The sequence below is a fragment of the Rhopalosiphum padi genome, chromosome 2, assembly GCF_020882245.1.
Source record: "Rhopalosiphum padi isolate XX-2018 chromosome 2, ASM2088224v1, whole genome shotgun sequence".
In the NCBI taxonomy this organism is placed as follows: Eukaryota; Metazoa; Arthropoda; class Insecta; order Hemiptera; family Aphididae; genus Rhopalosiphum; species Rhopalosiphum padi.
The window spans coordinates 88,832,548-88,858,006 of record NC_083598.1 but is presented as its reverse complement, the minus strand read 5'-3'; the positions used below and the strand labels follow the sequence as shown (position 1 = coordinate 88,858,006).

At 24.5% G+C, this 25,459-nt stretch overlaps 1 protein-coding gene across 4 annotated transcripts in view; it reads right to left on the bottom strand.

Moving 5' to 3' along the window:
- Nucleotides 1-25,459, bottom strand: part of LOC132920758 (uncharacterized) — a 181,129-nt gene that overhangs the window by 33,218 nt on the left and 122,452 nt on the right. For all 4 annotated transcript variants that reach the window (XM_060983406.1, XM_060983404.1, XM_060983403.1 and 1 more), the window contains one exon: nt 15,449-15,476. In XM_060983406.1, coding sequence (XP_060839389.1) covers nt 15,449-15,476 — 28 coding nt within the window. The remainder of the gene's footprint in view (nt 1-15,448; nt 15,477-25,459) is intronic.

The window sequence follows — 25,459 nt, the reverse complement described above, 5'->3', positions numbered from 1 at the left end:
AACGTTAATAACTAATATTATCAACAAAAAAAATCTTAACTATGAGAGGTTAAATACCTACACAAATACATTAGTGGAAATGTTATCATCGAGTAGATTTTCTAATGAAATTAAATGTTTTTAACATTTGTATCAAATCGCTTGATCGATCAGTGCCTTGCAAATAGAATACTACCGATTTCATGTGTTTAATGTGTGTGGTCTATCAGAGCAAACAAATAACCGTGTCCAAATGTCCTTTTACGTAACATTGTGTACGGTTTTATATTAATTAAAAAAATTAAAGACACTTTTTTTTTTATCAATGTTCGATTCGGGATTACTTATAAGAAGTTAAAAATACGACAAGTAAAATAATCAGTGTACGGTGTATACAATAAATCTGTATTATCAAGTACGGTTTATTGATGGTTACAACTTATCTCACATTGGGTGTAATTGCCGCCGTTAATGGGAAATATATATTTATCTGTTATCAAGAGTATATACCTACATAGCTAATTAATTTCAAACATTTCTAATGAAAACATAATACATAATGATATATCACAATACCAACCAATACTGTAGGTATACAAACAGTATTAGCGCAAGTCATTATCTTAGTTTCTGCACGACTGTGCGCAGAGTGGATTGGGAAATTTGGTGCACGTAAACACAAGTCACCGGTGACATAAAATACGAGTTGGCCGTACTAAGTTTTTATACCTATACACAAAAGTCCGATAAAATTATAAGCACTTAAAGTGTCTCTGTTTACTTTAGTTTTGGAGGAGGTTTAAATTTGTTGTGTTTTTACTTTAAAGAGGCATATAAATTGTCAAGGTAGAAGACTTATTAAATTTATATTACATTAAAATGATTACAAAACTAAAGCACAAGAAACTGCGATATATATAAGCCACATTAAACCAATATATATATTTTTTTATTTATTAATAAGCAATGATATATACTTATAAAAAACGGTTATATGATAATAATATGTTTGGTGGTCAAAACATGATAAATATCCAATACGATAAATACCTAATTTAATAAATAATATATCTAACTTTTATTATACATAATAATATACTCGTAATTAGTTATTACGTATTATTCCCTTAGAAATATTCCATTTCAATTAAAATTTTATGTATAACAAACATTATGACAGAACACAGAAATATTAAAAAAATAATATATTTAATTAATTTTTTTTTTTTATGTAGGACAATAATGGTGCATAATAATAATGTGATATATTTACTTCTAGAAATTACATTAATTTAATATTTCATTTTTTTCAACTATATTACCTTTTGAAGACATTGTTTGTCTAAAATAATGTACGTGTACATGTTTATATCCTTAGTATTTTGTCTTGTTACAATTAAATTGAGTTATATTCTACATTTATACCATTTATAAAGACGAGATATCTCAAACCTATGTAATACGTAATTTCTTAACTTTAATCCAACTTTCTATTAAATGTCCCTAGAAGACATCTCGAAGGGTTGTATTGTTATAATCTATTTTAATTACTGAATAATGTTTTGTAATTTAAATTAATGTGACGGCGTCACCATTAGACGACTTTTTTTCATTTGAATTTATAAGTATTTTATTGTTCTTTAGGATTTTATTAAATTTTGTATATACCTACACATTTGTTATGGTATATATTTCAAACTTGCGTATTAAATAAATTTGATGCATTTTTAATAATATCTTATAATTTAATAAATAATCAAAGTTTATCAAATATTCTGGCTATAAATTAAAATATAAAGATGTTATATTTTAGCATTCAACGACTTCTGTACATCTGAAAATGTTATAATTTATTTTTGCTCTTCCCTAGTGTATTGTAAAAACTTTTATTAGATTTATGAAAATATGCGAATTCCAGTATTTGCAACCCCTTCTTCGTTTTATTAAACTTTCTTCATAAGTCTCATATTGAATAATATTTATCAAAACGACAAAATAAAAATAAAATCCTTATAACTATTTGGATACCTAATATTAATTTACTGTACAAATATTTTAGATTCTGAACTGAGCAAGGATGTTGATTTAACGTTCTATATAACATTCTACTTTGTATATTTTATTATATCATTTAAAACGGATGTTCAAAGAATATATTATGTATTGATATATAGATGTATATATATAGATCAATCATAAATTCATAAGTCGAAGTAAATAAACCAATATTGACAAATGTATTATTATATATTTATTGAAAAAAAATGTTATTATATTTCACTTACCTATATTTATTTTGTAATTCATGATAACATAAAAGCTTTTAAGTATTGAAAACTGACATTAGATTATAAATATAGATACATGAAATATGTAATGATGAAATCATGTTGACTAGTTTTGGATTGAATATAAAGTTTGTAAACTGTATATAGGTTTTAATCAAAATAAAATAGCAATTTAAAATTAAGTATACTGTACGTATATATTATATTTATGTAAATTTATATATATCGTTTTAACTTTGAGATAGGGTAACATTATAAGCATCGAAAAAATATTATAAAACTATACTGTTCCTAATGTCTACCTGTTATTGGAATCTAAAATGCATTAAGTATAATGGTGTATACCGTAATAATACAGCATGTGTTTCGAAAATGAGTCATGTAAAATTTTAATAATAATTAAATGCAACTATTGAGGAAAATAATGACTAAAAGTAAATTATAAATTGAAATATATAAGGTATATGAAGAGGCGGTGGTAATTTAAGTGCACTAAAATCAAATTATTGAATTACACCAACATTCTAAATAATTTATGATTTGAAGGTTATATTATGTTAATTTTTAAAAATAAACTGAAAATTGAAATTAAATAATAGACTTACACTACAAACTGTAGACTTATCTGAGTATTTTTTTTCTGTGAACGACGCTGATAGATGAATTTTTTGCAAAATAACTTGAATAAAAAATTGGATGAAAATTCAGCAACATCATTGAGTCATATGTTTTTTTAAACAAATCAATATAATTACCTAACATATTTTGTAGCTTTTAAATTTTATTTTTGAACATTGGCGTTTATTTATATTTGCACAATTAATATTAAAAACAATGTTTCGCATAGTTTCATAACTTTAAATTTTCTGGAACATAAATGTATTCACTAAATCGATCTTAAAGAATATAATAATATATTATCTAATAATCGCAAAATATTATATTATTTTCAGGAGTTGAGTACATAAACGATTACTTGTAATTATTAAAATAAGTTAACGTTATTCTGATTAAGTAAAATAATTGAGTTACCTACTAACTTCCTAGTTTTACATACTTAACCAAATAACTCAATTTTGATTTAGAATGTAATTATATTACTTTATATGGGTGTGTAATGTGTATAGCTAACTAATATGGATGCAAATATTTTTATTTATTGCTTTGGCAAACAATTTCAAAATTTATTTTCCATAGCATACGACCTATTTTGTTTATTAACTATTATATCCAACGATTGTATTTAAAATAATATTCTTATTCCAAATAATTGGTTTTTAGATGAAATCATAAAACTAAAAATGTTGATGCATTTCAAAATGACTATATTATAATTATTATCTAAAGACTTATTATCTGTTATAACTATATTTTTTAATATAGGATATAACATTTTTATTGCCAGCCTAATTCATTCATAAATTATTAAATTTATAAGCATCACTAAAAACATTTTATTACGTATTTTTATTTTTATTTACTACTATAAATTATTATTTAACGTTCTCTCAAAGAATCTTTTATTATTGAAAATGTTATATTATTCATATTATCGTAGTTTGTGAATTTATGAATTAATTTTAATACAATGAAGAAGTGCTCAAAAAGTTTAAAATACCTAGTATGTTTTAAAATCAAAAATAAAGTTTATGTAAGAGTTTTAGGAGTTAATGTTTCATTACTTAGTATTTTTGAAAATAAATAAATATTACCAAAAATATTGTATAACATTTTTTTTACGATATAAAATTTAGTAGTATCACCAATTCCATTTTAAACCGAGCTCCACTTATAATTGTTTTTTTTTTAATTCAACAATTTGTCATTGCTTTTAAATTTAATTTCATAACGTGGTGATTATACCATTGATACCAATAAGTTTTTTTTTTTATACAGCCGACATTTTTATTATTATTCAACAGTATTGATTTTTTAGAGGATAGAAAATAATTACAATTTTTGCAACTTTGAATTTTTCTTTAAAAGACTTGTATTTAATAAATTAAAAGTTAATCTAAATAATATAGTTATTAGGTAAAATAGGTACACACATTATTGATAAATTAGAAGCAGTAGATTTATTATAAATGTTCAATAGTGATTAAAATAATTTTTAATTATAATTAATAGGTTAAATATTAAATATCACTTTGTTTTTACTTATTATTTGTTAGTTATATACCTACATAATTATTTAATACATAATAATAATTATTATGAATCATTTAATTAGGTTGTTTTATTTTTATTTATTTATTTAATTGAATTTCATATACATAATGAATACTGGGCCCCACTGAGATGACTAGTGTACAATAAAAATAAATAAATAAATATTATTTAGAATGTATAATAGGTGTATACCCATATAGGCGCAACTAGACCTATACACGGGGTGCTAAAGATCTTTTTGCACCCCCCCCCCCTAGTTGTGAAACTGGGTATACCTAATGTACCTTCTTACAAATACCATTGATATTTATTTACTTTTACATTACATATTATAAGTATTTTTAATAGTATTTTTATTTATTTGTTTATTAATATTTTACAATTTAGAGCTGAGCAACTGAAAAAGGAATCACCGAAATAATATAAAATATTCAAACATAACTATTTTAATAAAAAAATGGTGGTGACTATATTTTTAAATTTTAAATTTTATAAGGTCTGCGAAAGTACAGTAGAAAAACTTAATCCGTATAGGTATAAAAATCTGATATAGTGTTTGGTTCAGAAAAGTTTGTTCTTAGTGTCACGGTCCAAAATTTACATTAAAAACTTTTAAAGCAGAAAAAAATGAAATACATGAAAATACCGTTGTGATGGAGATGAAACAATAGGCAGTATGATGACCGAATATTTAGTCTCATAACATTTTGAAAAATAACTAAAAATCAATATGTAACCAGCTAATGAATTTTTTTTTCTTTTTTTAATTGAACTTAAAAAAACATCAAAAACAAAGGTTATTAGTTTTTGGTTAAATTACAAAGTATTGGTTAAAATTACAATATTTATATGGTGTTGATTATATATAGTTACTATTTACATTTATATTACAATTTTCTTAACAGTAGGTTTAAATTTTAGTGTACAATCAGATTTTTTGAGGAAGGCTAACATGTTCAATGTGTTTTCGCTATTCGGTCCTAGAGCTTGGCTAATGAATTGATATTAATGATTAATTATAGTTAAAATCAAATAAATATCACGTAATTCATAATACATTGATTTTTGATATTTTTACTTAAGTAAATATTATTTATGTTGATTGTATTAAAAATTAAAAACCCTTATATAATCGAATGGCGTAAAAATATTAAAAAATATCATTCAAATTATCCTAAATATCTAAAGGTATTTATAAAATATTTTATAACATATTATTATTATTATTAGTATTCTATAAGTATACTGTATAGTTAGTATATAAATATCTTTATATTACGAATATAATCATAATACACGCATACGCGCATTGTATATACATATATATAATTTATTATTTCAGAGCTAAAAAAGTAGATTTTTTAAAATAAATTTAATTTTTTGATATGAATGATTGTATTTCCAAGTATTGAGACTGTTGATTGATATAGTTTTTTAATATCTAAAAATATTTTTGAAGAAAAAGTAATTTTTAGTAAATAATTAGCCCAGCGAAAATTTGGAAACGGTTTCGTTTGTCTAATTTTATATATTGTTTCTAGTTATTTGAAGTAAATCTTATATTACCTTATTTGTTTGTTTAATTCTAAAAAAAAAAAAAAAAAATATGGTTTATCGTGTAGGATTAAGGTTAGGTATAGTATATGATATAATCTATGATGACTAGAAATAATGTGGCATAATCGAATTTTGCGGCATTCTATTTTCTTATGAGAGAATAAGAGAGGTGCTTACACCCAGTTAAAGTTACCACAAGCATAAAACAAGGGATGTATTTTCTCCATTACATATTTACATATGAATGTTAATGACGAAATAGTACTAGAAAATTCAAGTACAAATTTCCTGGCATATTTCTGATGACATAGCTTTAATAGGGAATAACGAAGGAGAAGTAAGACAAATATGCAAGTTATGTTTGGAGATAACAGCAAAGGTCGAATTGTGAATCAATAACGAACAAACGGAATATATTGTTAAAATTCAAATGGATAAAGAATGTAAGCTGGGGAAATTCATGGATGCATAACGTAGCATATTTAAAAGGGTTACACATTTCAAGTGTTTGGGTCCCATTTTAACACAATAAAACAACCTAAAAACGAAAGTTAACACCAAAATATAAAAAGGCAACAAGTGATACTTTGGATTAGGGTTGGCACTTTCAGAAATTTCCGGACTGTTCATAATGAAAATTTTGTGGTTTAAAATAATACAATTATTAAACAAACAAATAAAAAATTTAAAAAAACGAATGTTAATTTTTGTCCTTAATTCGCGATCTGACATAAATTATATATAATTTTTATGTACAAGGTAATTGAAACCATGAAGTTTTGATGAATTGCAATAGGATATCTCAAACTTTTGTTCTAAACTTGAATTGAATTATTAATATGTTATAAACACTAACATCAATTAAAAATGTAATTATTGTTTTAATTTCTTTAATTGAAACAAAAATATGCAGTTAAATAAAATTATTTAATATATCACGGATCCTCAATTATCCTTTTTAATTGATTAATAATAAAAAATAAACCTTAATAGCTTGTGAAAATGATTTATAGAGTAACAATAGATCAACTTAAATTAGACATTAAAATTAAAATGATTTACAATAATTAATATTATTTTTTTTTGTCATTCAAAATACTTTTTACTAATATCATTGGCAAAATAACAATTTTTAAAACGGTAAATTCGACTTGGATAATTTAAAGTATTGCATACTAGTTTAAAATTACATTTTTGTCATAGGTAGTTACTATACTTTATGACTTATGTTAGAAAAATTAGAAATTGATTTTTATATTTAATACGAATTTATAATTGTAGAATAATATACGCAAAGGTTATAGATGAATATTATTTAAAAAAAAAAGTGAAGATATTACTATAAAAGTATATTGACTAAAGGGATTCATATAATATTAAACTCTAAAAAACAATATTATATCTCATCAGTTTGGATTACAACCCCCCATTGCGTACATAACATCAACTATATCGCATTTCAATAGTGAATGAATTTGAAGACAAATTATACACAGTACATATCATCAACCATTTTTGACACAAATATAGCTTTCGACAACGTTTTTTTACCAAGAACTTCACGAACAAGAAAAATTAAACCAACCAACTTATTTCAGCAATATACTTATAATTTTTTGCAAAACATACCTTTCCAGTACGAATAATGGGATCCGATATCTATCGAGTATTACTTAATGTTTAACTAAAATCAATGATCAATAAAAACTAGTCAACTAAACACCATAGAATTATCTATCATAAAAAAACTTAGTTTGAAAATAAACATCAATAAAAACATAACCGCAAGCTCATTATACCACACACGTTTTCAAAATCATTTACCGTCTTGTAAGCCGTAGCTCATCAATGCAAATTTTAGATGTGATACGTATATTCAGTAATATTCTATACATCAGTCATAAAACTACTCCTAAAATACGTATTCCAGAACAAGATGCCGTACTCAAACAAAAATAAATAAGCTGCAAATAATACTAAATAAATTTCTTGGAATAGCTTAAAAAATCCCATTGGTGTATGCGTAATAAGCAACTTCAAAACTATACCAGTAAATAGCATACAAGACCGATTGGATCAAAGAACAAATAAAGACGTTTTACAGAAAATTTAACTTTAAAAAAATCTCTTCATTACGAAATTGAAAAAAAAACCCAAAAATAATCGATTGAAACCACGTCTATCACAAGATGCTTTACTTTAATCATAATCAGAATCTAATGATACCAACTTATTTTTTCATATTTATATATGTAGAATCAAACTTAATTTAAATTTTTTATTGTATATTGAAATAATTAAAATTATTAAATTATATAATTATTATATGTATTTGGAATTTGGAATTTACCTAGACTACTGTAAAATATTGAATAAATTATTAGTAAAGTTGGAGTCTCTCATGACCAAATTCAGTTGAACGAAAATTTCAGCATTTTATTAATGTGTTCTTATAACAAAATATTTTTCATTCAAACATAAGTATACTTATAAAGATTGATCGTGTGTATTTTCAGAATTTTTTTATTTTTATTTAGACAAAATATATTATAACATAACAGAATCTGACTCTTGATTTTCTATTTAAAAGAACCGAAACAAATAATTTATCTTGTTATTACCATAACAAACCTAAACAGAAAATATTCATTACATTACTAGTCCCGTGTACATATATTATATATTGTTTATTTTATCTATTTCACTAATGAAAGTTTGTGACAGTTTAATATATTTGTGATGAGAATGGGAAAGTTTTTGAAATCATTTAATATAATATGGTGTTTTCTCGTGAGGACGTTTAATTATAGCTAGATCTGCTTTACTTGATAATAATTTCAAATAGAATTGAGTGATAAAAAAAAAAATGAACGATAAACCAAAATATAAAATATGTACTACATCGCTCAAGAAAAAAAATATCATGTGTTAGAATTGTATCAGTTTCAGAATCAATATTATGCATACGGATTAAGTTACGTTAAGGTAAGATAATCATTCATTAATTTTAAGTTTAATTACGCATTTGTGAGCAATTTATTATAGCTTTGTATACATTTTTTTGCACCACACTTAAACACGTACAATTCAGTTTTAAGCATATCGAAGTAATACAATTCAATAATAATTCGTGTTTAATTTTACTACTCAAAAATAATTAATTTTCTTATACCTAATAACAATTATATTTATTCGCCGATATACCTTTAAAGTGATACAATTATTATTATATTAAAATTAATAATGAATATACTGCATGTGATAGTATTTTTTTTACTATCTTATATGTATGTGTACTGTCAAAATAAATCCCAACATTCTCGGTCCATTTGAAAAATCCAAAATAAGCTTTTAATAGTAAAAATGTGTGACATGAATTTGATTTCAGCGGTGGTGTTTTCAAAAAAAGTGCTGTCAAGTCAAGCTTATGGGAAATTTCAAAACAAATGGCGGACACTTGATTTACATAAATTCTCTGTTGAATATTAAGTATATTTATAAAAACATTTTCTACATTACACATTAATTTATAATAATTTATATGTAAGTACTATTTTTCAATTAATCAAACGGGTTATTTTATTCTTTGCATTGAAGAAAAAATGACAGAGTAAAACAAATATTATATTCATATCAGTTAACAAGTATAATGATTTTAGATATAAAATTTAGTATACGTAAAATATAATGTAAATTAAATTAATATTGATGAGCTGAAGATCCATTTAAGTTAAAATAAATATCGTATATTATACATATAATATATAAATTGAAATTATTATTCGAAAATCAAAATGTCTTATGGAAATTAGACATAAAAGTTACACATTTAAATTTTAAATTTATTAATATGTATTGTATACGATTCAAAACTAGTAATGTTTAAAAGATTTTGTTAAAAATTAAAATTAAATATTGTTAAACTTTATTTTGAAATACATTTGGTGAATTATTTTTTAATTTTAAATGTGAAAGAAGATATTTTTGAGTGCTGTAAATTAAAATAATTGTCCTAGTTAGACTTTTTAGATTCTGAGCTAAGCGTTGATATAATATAGTGATGATATGCGTATTTTTGTCTAAATATACTTTTGCAGTAGAAATAATGCTTCAATCTCAACTTTGAGAGTGATCTCTAGAAATAAATCGGATTTTAAACTTTTGAGGGTCAAAAGTTGGAAAAGTCCTAGTAAGTGTACTTTTAAAAATAATGGAGATAACCCAAAAAATAAATAAATAAATATAAAAAACAAGTTAAATGGATAAATTAGAAATTTAGAGTCACTTCTTTCATTTTTTTTTTATTATGCTATTTTTAACAAATGATTTTAATCATACTGGAATATAGATGTATTTATACATTTATATTCGTTATATTTTAACTAAAATAAATACTTATCTTTGTATAAGAATAAAGTTTTTCAAAAACACTAAGTTTCTAATTTTTGTTTAGATTCTGAAAGGAGTAAAGAATGTATTGATTTTACAATGATGTATGTTTTTATTTTTTTTTTTTATTTTTGTGTATGTCATCACGTTTTGGAGTAGAAAAAATACTTTGATTTTTGACTTCAGTCTCTCTTTGAAAAGGAAAATTCATCTAGTAATTTTCAAAAACGTTAGGAAAAACATTAAAAAAGTAACGGAAAATGGGAATTTTTACGCATAGGTAATCAGTTTTTGACAAAATCGATTTTTTTTTTATTATACTGTAACTTAAAAACGAATCAATGGAAATACTTTAAATTTTTACCAAATGTTTATATTAGCGTTATCTATTTACGTTTAAATTTTCAAAATATTTTGAATTTTTTTAAACTATTTATAAACAATTGAAATGATTTTTCTAATTTTTTTTTCTATAAATGCCGATAAAAAAAAATTTGGCAATTCAAAAAAATCTTTAAAATTTAATACAAGATTTATTATAAGTCGGTACTTATCTTAGAAAAAAAAATCAAAAATCGTTGGTCACAATTTTTGTTTATAAGCATTTAAAGTTCAAATGTTTACGACGTATAACAAAATCGCGAAAATGTTGTTAAAGTAATTTTGAAGTTGAAAATTCGTAACATTTTTGTGATGTACACCTAAGGTTAAAAAATCCAATACAAGGTTATCCAATATCCATTAGTTTTCCTTTAAGTAATTGTAAAAAAATTCTAGCGACAATAAAAAAAAAATTTATACTCGTAATTGTATGAAATTTAATTTTTTACGAGATCGCGTAAAATAACAATATATTACAATTTAAATATAGGTAATAATATAATATTATAGCCTAATAATTATCTTGGACTCACAAATCATCTCCGTTCAGAATCGTTTTTCATATACAATGATACCTGTCATTGCATTAAAAAAACATCCCTTATAGAGACCTACTCTCCATCTCTACTATACTATATCTACTATTGCCCACCTTTTTTTTTTTTTTAATATTTCAAATATTTTTAAAATTGTACGTTGGATAACTATTATAGAGATATAAAAATCACCAGCAGTATTTATATATTATATAAAATGAAATTGGTTATAAATTGTTATAAATTAGATATATTAAGTTAAAGGTTAATGTTGAAAAATGTTTTCTAAAATAAAAGTCATTAATTATAAAGAGATAAATTATATAAGTTATGATAGACACTCGTATCAAATTTTATTTTTTTTACGGATCATAAATTATGATTAATAGTTATAAGATACATTCTTATATGATGAAATCATAATTCATATTTATTTAAATTGTTACATAAATAGGTGTACATTATACATAAAATATATAGTTATTAAATGTTAGAATAGTTAATAATATCGAAATTTAAAGTTATAATTAATATTTGTGTAATAAAAACGGTGCGCAAGTGGGTATTGCTCTGTAATATATTAGGTGACGAGTGGATCACTGTATTAGACATGTTAAATTTGAGTTTATTGATTGGTACATCACTGATTATAAATACAATTTGATCTATCAAACTATATCACTGAGTATATCATAATATGTTTTTTGATAATGCTATAAAAGTATTTTTTTTTTTACTATTAGTAGTTAGTATTAAGGCAGTATAATTTAATTTTTTTTGAAAACATTTAATATATAATATTATTAATATTTAATTATTATTATAGTATTTTCATATAATTTTGTATTATTGTTATTTTATATTTTGAGTTTAAATCACCTGACCGTTAAACAATGTGAATAGTTTCATGGTAAAATAGTTTAAAATTAATTTATATTTTGAAAATGCATTTAATACACGATAAGTTTTAACGCGAAAGTCGTTACGAAAATAGGGGGGGGATATTTTGGACTTTATACGATTTCCGTCAAAATATTCTAACTTTAAACAATTATAAAAAAATATTGTGACTATTTAAATATTCGATATTGTTTATTAGGTAAATCGAACATTTATGACAAACCTTGTATTACATTTTTAGCCAGCATTTAATTGTTTATCAACAATTAAAGAAAAAACTTAAAAACATATATTAATTTAAGAATATTTATAAAATATAATTAAAAAAGAATCGAAATATTTTGAAAATTGTATCATGCCATAGAATATACTGATATATATATTTGGTGAATATTTAAATTATTCTTTATTGATAGATATAGAAATAAAATATTTTTTTTGTAAAACTATATAGTTTGATGTAAATATTCTTATTCGCCGTATTTTTTTTTTTAGCCTAATCTAATTTTAAAGAAAGTACCTACTGTTAAATTTTTACTTTTTATGTACTAGAACCAATTTTTCACGAGAAACTGCCATCAATATTGATGATTATAGTATTTTTCTATTATAAAAAGTATTTTCCAACAAACATTATTGACCAATAAGTTTGAAATTTAAGACGACTTGATCGTCTTATTTATAGTTTTGTTATTTTCACCGATCAATGGCTAAAATACGAAGTTATTGCAATGAAAATTTTTCAAAAATTAGTGGGTCGTGAGCTACTAAACGAAGAAGTGGTTTAAGAGAGTAGAAAAACGTCGAAAAATCATTTATTACCGACCACGCCAGCTATTCGGAAAACTAGGTCAGGTATTACATTATCTGCTTGGGTCCAGGGATGAATTAAGATTTAAAAATATTTCGGTCTTTATCCGACCCTCGTCAGAAGCTTAATAGTAGTTAATGAGGCTACGAGATAAAAAAACTTTTGAGTTTCTGCTTTCATTAAAAACAGAACTGTCACATATATTAAACATACAAGTTTGAGTGCATAATATAGGCAAGTAAATTACAATACATAATTTGATTTATTTAAATACACTGTAGAATAATTTTTCTAAGATTTAGCGGATAAACTACAATTTATAAAATAATTAATACTATAAATATATTATTAAGGCTTTGCTAATGAATTGCTTGCAAACATAATGGAATATAAAGTATTTTAGCACTAAACACCATATTAAGTATACACTATATAGTTAACACTATATTGACCAATAAATTATAAATATAAAACTTGCTATGATTTATTTTTGAATAAACATCATTAAAGTTTTAAATAAAAATACTATAGTTAATATTATGTTCCTTTAAGTAATATAATTTATATAAAATTTAATCAATGATTAATGAATAAAAATATCATTGTATTTAATGTATATTACATGATGAAAGACAGTATACATTTTGTGGTCTATATAGTTTTAAAAAATAGCATAAAAACAAATTTTTCGAGTAGGCACCTAATCATTTTTTATGCTAATAAATCATGTGATTTTACCTAGGATTTTTCGTAGTGAATTTCATTGAATTAAACGGTCATATAAAACAAGAGAGGCATAATATCCGAGTACCTAAATGTAATAAATTTACATCATAGTATACAGAGTTTATACCAAAAAGCTATTATGCAATCAATATGAAAGAATTTCATATCATAAATAATAATACTTATAATATTGTTCACGCCGATGTAATAATCGCAAAAGCAACTTAATTTAAATATCGTAAAATATAATTTGGCTTACAACAATATGATGTCCACATTAAAATATTATAGACAGTGTACCCATTTAATATCTAAATATATTTCCTATGAATGTTAGGTTATATATACATAGTATTATACAGTTGAATAATCTAACACCAAAATAGCTTGCTAAACTAAAATTGTTATTAGTTATTTCATGTTTAATATATTTTATTTTATCGTTCACGATGTGTTCAAATACTCAATGTATCGAATAAGTACTACGATGAAATAATTATAATGTTAAGTGGTAATTTTTAAAAATGATATTGAATTGTAATGTATTAATTGTTTTTAATCACCATTGGGCAGACATTTAGATGGCCAACAAAGAAATTATTAATGCTTATAAATATAATATTTGTTATTATTATTATTATATATATATATTTTTTAATGATACAAAATAATGTACTTTATAAATTTATTAGAAATATATGATATTTAGATATATTTATTTGATATGTTGAAACCATAGACCTTATAAGGTTTGTGTTTTAACCTTTAATAATCATTGACAAAAATAAACAAGCAGACATTGAAATAATAATAAAAAAAAAAAATCATGTTTAATATAGACCTGTATTATATCATTTTTTCTGATATTGATGAGAATTGGTAATAAGTACTTATCTTAAATTGATAAAAAAAAGCATTTACATCGTTTGACTTCAGATCATTCCTTTGTAATATCTTATTACACACACAATCATGTGTCAAGTGCGTTTTAAAATTTGTAAATATAATTAAAAGATGTTGAATTAAACGTCAAATGTAATAGTTGTCAGAAAGACAAAATTAATTACAGTGAATGTTTTCATCATTTTCATCAACATTGTCTTCTATTTGAAGGATACATTGTTAAAATAATTAAATTTTAGAATAAATATAAATTTGTATGAATGTTTTACGTATAATAAAATATATTTATGAGTTGAACTGTACATGGTAAATTACATTATTTTCCAATTCTACGAAAAATTAAAATTGAAATATAAACATTTAACACTGTTAACAGTTATTAAATATAGACGATATTGATAATCGTGTCATTTAATTTGAATTTCTATTTATAAATTGTGTTACCTACTAAAAACAAACGTTGAACTTAAAAAATAAAATCCTAATCCAAAAATGTATAATACGATAAAATTGATTTGTAACGAATTAATGAGACATGAGACGAAAATTATAAACGTCTTATACTGAACTATAGAAAAGGTTTCAGAGTTTCTAGTAAATTTATATTTATTTAGGTTTACAATATTGTGTACAACTATGAATCCAATAATATTATGTTATGTCACAATAATATCGGTTAGTAGCAATTTAGGTACGTCCTACAGTTTTGACGTTGTTTTCATGTTTTTATTTTTCAGATCTAAAATTGTTTCTAATAATATATGGGTATTTTATGTTATAATAATAGTAACATGCATTTGACTCACCGTTATTATTCGATGCGTTTTCCCTTACCTGCAACAAAAACAATACGATTATTATAATATTACATAACTGCAACTCTATTTTCTTTGACATGAACAATGAGTTTATTGGCTGAGGGTCAATCTGATATTCGCAAGACGATTGTTTGTTATACTCGCTGAAAGTGTGGTATGAAAACGGTGCATTTGTTATTTCCACAAATGCGTAAATAACGTATAATTAAAATAGGTACACTTAATAATGGTACGAGTTGATAGTGTCATCCACTCATTACTATGACGAACGTATGAATAATTATAATTATTTTCGTGCAATTGAAAAAACATATTCATAATCCAATGTTTTTTCCAACAACCTCATAACGAGAGATAATTATTGTTAAAGATCTTTAAAATACATATATATTATATCTTGTACCTACCGCCTTAGAAATTTATTTATGACATTTTGAACACGCGAAACGAACTTATTTATCATTAAAACAAGGAAATATTTTATAATATTCAATGTTGTAATATATATATATTGTTATTACATTTTCAATTGTGAGTAAAATATGTTCGAAAATTAATTCACGAATCATATTGTAATAATATTATTTGCATATAAAATATTTTTATTTCATTAATATACGAGATGACAGTGAAAAAAAAATAACTACAAGAACGTTGTAACTCATTATTATATTCATATGACTAACAAGTATATTCTATAATATATTATATAAAAGTTTGTTCACTTGTAATAAATTCATGAATACAATGCATTGAAGAATTACTATAAAATAAGTGCATATTATATTATTATACGTTACGTGAACTATACCTAATACATTTTATGACATTCGTTTTTTTTTTTATTTCTGTAAGAAATGGCTGCAAACATATCAAGTAAATATTATTTTTTCAGCGGATATACACAACGCGTTGATGGAATATAACACTTTTAAGGTGCAGTTGGTTGTGAATTTATTATTTACCTGTCTTACGTATTTTCACCGATTCGCCACACGTGGATAATATTACCTTAAAGCACATTACATACATACACAGTGAAATATGTTGTGATTTTCCTCCTCTTTTTTTTTTTTTTTTTAATCTCCTTATATAGGGCTTATATAGGGCAGTGATAATATTCTACTGCGAGAAAGAAGTGTAGGTATGTCGTATACGCCGACATCAATTTCAAACTAGATATATATAATAAAAAATTCCATAAGCTGGATTATTAATTTAGCTGTATACGAAATATTTTAATCTCGAATTCCATAATTATTTTCATCACAGTGCGGTTTAATAATGTTCACGAATCTTTATAGTAATTACTATAATGGGTTGGCATATCACTATTTTGCTCATTTTGAAGTACCTATCGCGCAACGGCGAGAACGAATTGGTGTAATATTTTGATATACCCGAGTAAAGACCAGTAGTCACGTTGAATAATATAATTATTATGCCATTATCCTAAAACGTTGAAGATTAAAATATATTATAATATCACAACACTACCGATTCGTGAATTCTATACCTACTATCGAAAATATTCATAGCCGATAAAAAAAAAAATATAAACTTTTTTAAAATTCATGGTAAAACGAGGGGAGGTTTATGGGCTGTATAGGATTTAATATCGTATAATGTTTATAGTTATTTAAATATTGAAGTGTACATCTGAAAAATGAGATTCATAAAGTGAACGGTTTATATTTGAAGCTTGTGGTAATCACACGAGAGTTGCGGTAGGTAGGTACATTAGGGATGTATTTAAGTACCTGTATTATTGATTACCTAGCTGGGAACCATTATTGCATGTTAAGTTGAATGATTCATGTATCAATATATTATACGTAGGTAGGTACATTTTCATTAAATAATAATAATTATTATTTATGATCACATAATACTTGTTTTCCTATATTTTTATAATCGTATATGATCAAAACATAAATTATGATTATGCTGATGATTCCAGACATAAAAAATTCGGTTTTGCCACGAAAAATACAAAAGTTATACATGACAATAAAAACATGAAGACGTTTTTACAAATTGAAGCTAGTTGTGGTAAATTAATTTTTTTTCTATAAATTAAAATGATTCGAATTGTGCATGTATATAGACATAAATAAATTTAACGGAATTATTATTTGCTTTTTAATTAAATTATAAATTTAACCTGATAGACATATCAGACACACCGGACACAATTAAAACAATAAAATATAGTTTAGCAACTACTAGATTATTGTATAGGTACACAAATATGATTATACCTAATAACGTTATACACGGATGTCCAATGCTGCATGGTCAATAGTTATGTAATAATTCAAATTAATCAGTAAAAATTGTAATAAAAAATTGTTAACTACGACAACTGTGGTGCGGTATAATGTTGTATGCAATTTAAACGGTTTATCATAAACATAATTCGACAAAAATATTGTAGACCGATTGGTCACATTCATACTGTATGACCATTGCAGTATGTATATAATGCATTAGTGGAATATTACTAGGAGGGAGTGGTGAAGGGGTTATATGGAACACACATAATATAGATTGTAAAAAAATATTTAATTTGTACATGCACTATTCTGTTTTAAATAAATAATAAAGTACATATTTTGTATAAATTCCAGGTACAATATTTTAAAATTATTTCAACGAAATTTATTTTCAATTCCTAAAACCCGATTCTCTGTCTGCTCATCGATATTTGTTGATACTATATAAATCATTGTGTAAAATTTGTATTATGTGTAATTCCTATAAATCTACGTGGCGTGCATGATAAAATGCACTATGATAATAATTATGATTGTATAAACATACTTCTGACGGAACCTAAATAATGTAGAAAAAAAATTGCCTGTAAATTAATATTTATTTAGACGCTTTCAATCTGCATGATTAGTCGATAAAAAGTTATGAATGTGGGTAGTCATTAATTATTATATTATACAGTATGATAGTACTTTTAGGTATAATACTACACAAGACGGTTTTGTTTTAGTTTTAATATTTTATCGCGTGCGATGTTTTTTTATGTCTCAATACTAAACAACGTCACAATGATTCCGTTACCTCGGGAGATCACTAGGTTTACTTTCAGATGCTAGTGGATTGAGGTCGGTAGCAAGTTTGAAGTAAAGGTGGTCCATAGTGTATTGCCGCTGCATCGGGGATGAGAAATATATTTAGATTTAAGGTCTTATGTATACCTACCTATATAGGATATGATTGAAACAAAAAAGAGAGATTTGGTGGTATTCTTAAGGATTTTTTTTATTGATATATATATATAACTACAATGATATTACTCTATTATTTTATTTTTTATCAGTTCGTTTTCAATATAATTAATAACGGCTGGTTTATGATCACAAAAACCGACATTCCTCAAATGATTAGTATCTGCCATCGATGAAAGGAATAAATATATTTACACCAAGTACACCAGACATTATTATTTTGCCATATAATAAATCACCATCTTTCGCTCAGTTGAGTACTCAGTCGCGTGCATGTACACTCCACCGAGTGCGTGTGCACCTATATAATTAGCGAATAGTCTGGTCCTACTTGCGATGAATGGTCTTACCCATTGATTTCAGTCGGGACTTCTTGTGTATTTAATTCATATTTTTAAATGCATTACAGATTTCTGTTACACATGTATTCCTTTCACGCCGAGGATCAATAAGTGTTAAGTATCTAGGATAAGGATAACATGTATGATTTATATTTTGTTTTTCGATTTTAAACTTTAGTACGCTGTGTACTTGCTCAGTTCCGAAACATTTGACCTCGAGAGCTCTTCAGATATTTGGATATAGGGTTTTATGTAAAATTTTGCTCGTTATTATTATTCTATGACAACAGTATATATTTTCAAAACTTTTACGTTGTTATAATACATGTTTGGATCTTTTTTTATTGTTCAATGATTTTGCTGAGCTCTTATCATGTTTTGTATAGGCCAATAATGGTTTAAAAAGCAGTTTGTACATAAGTATTTTATTGTTTTATTAGACGTGTCAGAAGGTACAGTAGGTGTAGTAGTCGCCTTCTCCTACCAGTAGTTATATTTTAGTGTTTATGTGTATTGCCCGGATGAGACAAAGATAAAATGTTATTTCTAAGTAAATAATACTTTATTACACCGGGAGTGGTTAGCGGTAAAAGTATAAGGCGAAACGGATATTTTCTGAGTTTTAAAGTGGAACTGAAATATACGAGTATCGACTTATTTTCGTTAACCTTAATTCCCCGTTCGCTGTACCAGAGAGAAAAATATATCTAAATGCGTTTACATATTATATTGCACAGCTATTTTGTGATCCGTGTGTATGGTGAGGATTTTGTTATCAGAAAATTTCTCCAACGATAGTATTTAGGAGATATGGCTGATCTGTAACGGATAGGTTTAATACCACGGAAGCTGCTATTGCTTCTCGAGAATCTCCGCCACAATTTCGATAATGGGAAAGTGAATGCGCGTTACTCTAAAATGTGATTTTATTAAAAGAAATAATTGTTTTATCTTAAATAATAGATCTAGATGACGGGCGTGATCAAATCAGAATATTTTTTTTTTCTTAGAAGAAAATTCGATAATAATTTTATTATTATTAATAATATATTGTACTTTGTACTATATAGAATGTTTACTCTACAAACTAAATTTGGGATTGCGTAAGATTCCTTCAGTTGGTTAGATGTTTTTGCACAACTAATACAATACATACATAATTTTTGAGCACAAAACGTCCAATAGGGGTACAACTCGTTTCACTTAAAAAACCACAGTAGTTATTCTCGATATATTTAATAGTTATTGTATTATTGATAAACATGATTCGGGTGATAATATTATTTTATATTCGCGGGCTGGCACTGCGTAGGTACAGTCGATTTCCGCATATCGGCGTGGGTTTCGAACGGTAACCCGTGTTGATTTTGACCCTAAGCCCCTTAATGAGTATTATGCTTGTTATGGATATATTACTCGGAGTCAACTGCCAACTACCCGGGAGCGATTACTAAACGAACTACTATCGATGTATATGGATTTTAAATAGTACGATAACGGAATCATTTTGTTTATGATGATATCCCAGCAACAAATATATTTTCGTATAAAATTATGTTCATAGTCTGATGAATAAAAAAAAATAATAAAATCTTTTTACAAATTAAAACAATTTACGATATAAAAATGATTAATTTTTTGATATATCCATTATCATCGTTATTATTATGCAATGCGGAATATGTATTTAACATACTGCTACGTTAGCCTATTTTAATCACCTAACATTTGATATACCAGGTATTATTCCATTACAAACAGTTTAATATAACTACGTTATAATACAAATTTTGCGATAAATTAAGAATTACAATAAAATAAAATTATATCACTTGCGAGTGTGCAGGATAAATTTAGTTTATTCAGTATTTTATTCTAGATTATCCTGATTATATCATCGTATTAGAATTATATAGTAGTTTTTGAAACAAAAGTCTACTACTTTCACGATATTAGACGTTGTTTTGTGGACTGTTAAGTCATAGTAAAGAAAAATTGTATTATTATAGTTTACACTATCTACATAATATATCCAATAGTAGTCTTTATTCGTACTAACTAACCTTTTGAAGTACCTACCAACCGACTAGTTTCGTACTTCAAATGATGAATAAATAATAATGTTATACATGCATAATGAGTTGACGTTTATAATTTAAAAATTTTCTTACAAAATAAAAAAATTGAAAGAAAAATAGAATTGACCTTATTAATTGAAAAATTATTCGGTTTTCACAAAATAAATAAATAAAATAACTATTTTAGATACCTAGTAAAATAAATAAATATCTAAAATTCTATGAATTATACATTCCATGAGTATTAAATTTGATTGGATATCAGGGTACGAATAAAAAAGTTTACCATAATATTATCTTCTCAATCACTCTTAATGTTTCGACAATTTTTATAATTTAATTAAATAGTTTTAATGGTGATGAGACTGTATTTTCAAGACTTTGAATATGAGCGGTTTGAGAACTTAATTCTGAATCTATAACGGACACATAAATATATCAATTAGATAACATGATAATGAAAAGTGATGGGTAAGTATTAATTAATATTTATTGTTTTCAACTATAGTTAAAACACTATTCAGTATGATTTACTGGAACTGTTATGGGTAATTGGATTTAGTTTTTGTACGTCCATTGTAAATTAACTGGATACAAGTTCTGACAAAAGCACAAAGTGTAACATTAATAAATATGCAATATAGACAGGTACATTTCAAAAGTTATGCGCAATGTAATTAAAAAACCTATAATAAATGTAAAAAATTGTCTTGTGACATGTATTTTTTTTTATTCTATCTAGAACTTTATTACTCGTGGTTATAATAAAAATATAAATGGAATACGAAGTTTACTGCTTTCTATCCCTTTTTTGTTGTTACCGTTGTAGTGGTTCAGAACTAAAATATGAGGACGAAGTCACTACATACCGTGTTTACAATAATGCATATATTTTGTTTTCACGTTTATTAATATAATAGTTTAATACAACATATCAGTACGACTTATATTCACAAAATAAACTTTAGTGGCACATTGAGTTACACAGTCTGTCTGCTATATGGAATGTGTAGTTATTTTTTTTTTGCATTTCATTTTATAATACCGTTTTCCAAAACTTAAAAGCTAGTCAAACCGCTTGTTTCTCCGGAAACTTTCTACGGGTCTATTTTTTTTTGTTTTTTTAAAGTTCGCTTATATAATAGGTTGTAAATCGAGAAGAATAAGCAAACACATTTATTTCCTTTTTATTTATGCAAGTGAAATGTATAAATTTTATTTAAAATATTGCAGCTTCAAATATGTTTTGATATTGATTTTCTAATATTTTTTAACGATATATGTATCATACTATTATGAATAATAAATACGGAAATAAAAAGCTGATGTAATAATATTATATTATTATACTATGTATTTGCAATTTATAGATTTTTAAGTATAATAATTTAGAGATACTTAGATATATATTATTTTTTATTTCAAATAAAGAATGTGTTTGCAAAATATCATTTTAAAATTATAAATTATTTTTGTCTCATCAATATAGGTACATAAATTGTATTTATTTATTAAGATTTAAGACATTTAAATATATAATTGTTTTAAATGATGGTTATTGCTTATTATTACATTATACTACAGCGTAGTTCAATGGATTTTAGATTTTTGGCTGTAATGTCTTATAATAATATAATCGATCAATTGGAGTTACCCACTGACGTTAAAAGTTTGTTTAAATTAAATTTAATTAATTTAAACAAACAGATAATTCTTTAAGCAATTATTATAGGTAATTTTTTTATTATCATTAAGTAATTTAATTATATTTATTTCATCAGAAATCACTGTGAAAAACTAATAATATTTTAAAAAAAATTTTTAAAAGTATGACTAATTATTGATTGTTAAACATACTTGAAAAATGTAAATACATTTATTATGAATTGCAACTCTATTTAATTCTGCTTGCTATGATATATGTTTAAAGGTTTAAACAGTTTTAACGTTTGAATAAAAAATTTTATGGTAAAATTATTTTTGGGTTAGATTCGATATGGTAATAAGCTCAAACTTTAAATGACACCTCTTCTTTCTCTTTAAAACAAACTTTACAGGCAATTGAACATTGATTTGAATAAGGTCAGCGCAAGGTTAACTTGTTATTGAGTTTATTATAAGACTTGACTGGCTTAAAAAAAGTTAGCTGCATTCCTGCAAATATTTTTAGCTCTTGTAGATTTTAGTGTTCTGTATAATATCGATAATATTGTATTAAATTATTTTAGAAATATATTACGTTGAATGTAGCTTAAAACTATTTTTGATAGAAACGAGGAAAATATTAAAAATCCATTATGTCTAATAGCGTTAGAAGAATTAATAACACAATTTTCATAGAGATCATTAATAATGATTAATAATGCGATTGGAAAATGAATATTTGATATGAAATTGTATTCACATTACGTATGTGAGTTTTGAACCATTTTTAAATTACAATATTTATGGCTATAAGCACAGAAATATTTCTTGTAAGCGATATTTTATGCTCAAACCGAAAAATATTTTCTTTAACAGAAAGTGCTTAAGCAAGGAATTGGATATTAAAATTCAGCAGTTACTAAATAATATATATGTGCGTGTAGGTAATATATAAAATGATAGTATTTTGCTTGAGCGCCATATCAAATGCCTGACAAAAGATAGGTAAGTAATATATTATTGACTATCTAATCACGAATGAGCCTTTTCATGATTAAGAACAATTTTTTAATATTATCCAGTGAAAATGTGACTATATAAAATATAAATCTATTACGGTTCATAAATTATATCTTGACTAAGAGTGATTATAACTCCTAAAATTATTGTAAACTATTTAATAAAAATGTTATGAATAAATAATTGAAGGCACTGCATGTGCATTATAAAACTAAAATAAAGGACATACTATTAGATTGAAAACAAATAACCAATACAGCTAAAATATCACATCACTTTTAACTTTTTAAATACTAATAATACCTACACGACTTTATAAAGTGATTACATTAATTATTGTATGTTCCACGTACAATGAATTATTTTTAAACATAATTATTAATAAAGACTTAAAAAAATATATGTTCATATGACTATAATATTAGGCAAGTAGAAGTTATGCAATACTCAGAACAATTTATTTTTTAAATGCACAAATATACAAATATAAAATATGAATAATTATAATTAATTTAAATTCTGTACATAATTAAATAAAAGACGACAGTATACTAATACATTGTACTATTTATAATAAATACATTAATACGTCACATGTTATGAGTACCTAGGTATTTGTAAGCCAACAAAATTTTTTAGCATAGAGATTTTTTATGTTTAAAGGAGAATAATATACTCACCAAAGCCATTTTTTTCCGTGGAACATAAAATAACAGTTATTTTAAAAGTAAAAGTGTATGTTTATTGTTCAAAGTACTTTTTAACAGAGAGATAATTGAAGCATCAGAATCTCCTGGAGGTGTAATATTGTTTGTTGTTCATTAATTCACGATCGTATTATAGAATGTATACCTTTTTTTCTAGGAAAGTAAGAAAACTTGTGTGAATAATTTAGAAACAATTTGTTTTGTTAAATGTGCAAGTGCAATGAGTATAAGTATTAATAAGTAAAACGATAGAATAAAAATATATTAGAATATATTATATTTTATTTTGTTCATCCGTGTTCTCTTATAACTTGAAACAATTATTTTTGGAATAATTATTTAAAAAAAAGGTTAGTGTGAGGATGACATTTTAGAATCACTATGATTTTGTGTTAAATGAAAAAAAATGGTGTTAAGGGGGATAATCTCACTTAAACTTTAAAAATTCCCTTGTTAAAAAATACTGTAAACATACAAATACATAGTGATAACTTTTATGTTATAATAGTATAATACAGTGATGCCTTTGGTCATCACCATTATTTAGGACAAATGTCGGATAAATCAAATTTATAAAAATCCATTTAAGAAATTTAGATTTGATAGTATGTAAATAATATGTTAGTGAAATTTGATAAGCAGACTGACCGGCTGTTGCGGCCTTATATATTTTAAGATTTTATAAAACTCAAGTAAATAGAATAAAATAACATATCTATTATTTCAACTCTAATTTAAATTTATTATAAATATTATCTAAAAAGAAAATAGTAAAGTTTATTTATGTGGTGTTTTAAAACGAAATTGTCAGTTTAATACTGCCGATTGGGGTCAATTTTGTATAGATTTAGAGTCCCCATAATAATTATAACCCATATAATCGTACAATATAGAAAACTGATATTGATTGGTACGATTATGAAATGTGATGCGTATTGAATTAATAATTTATAAGTAATGACTAATT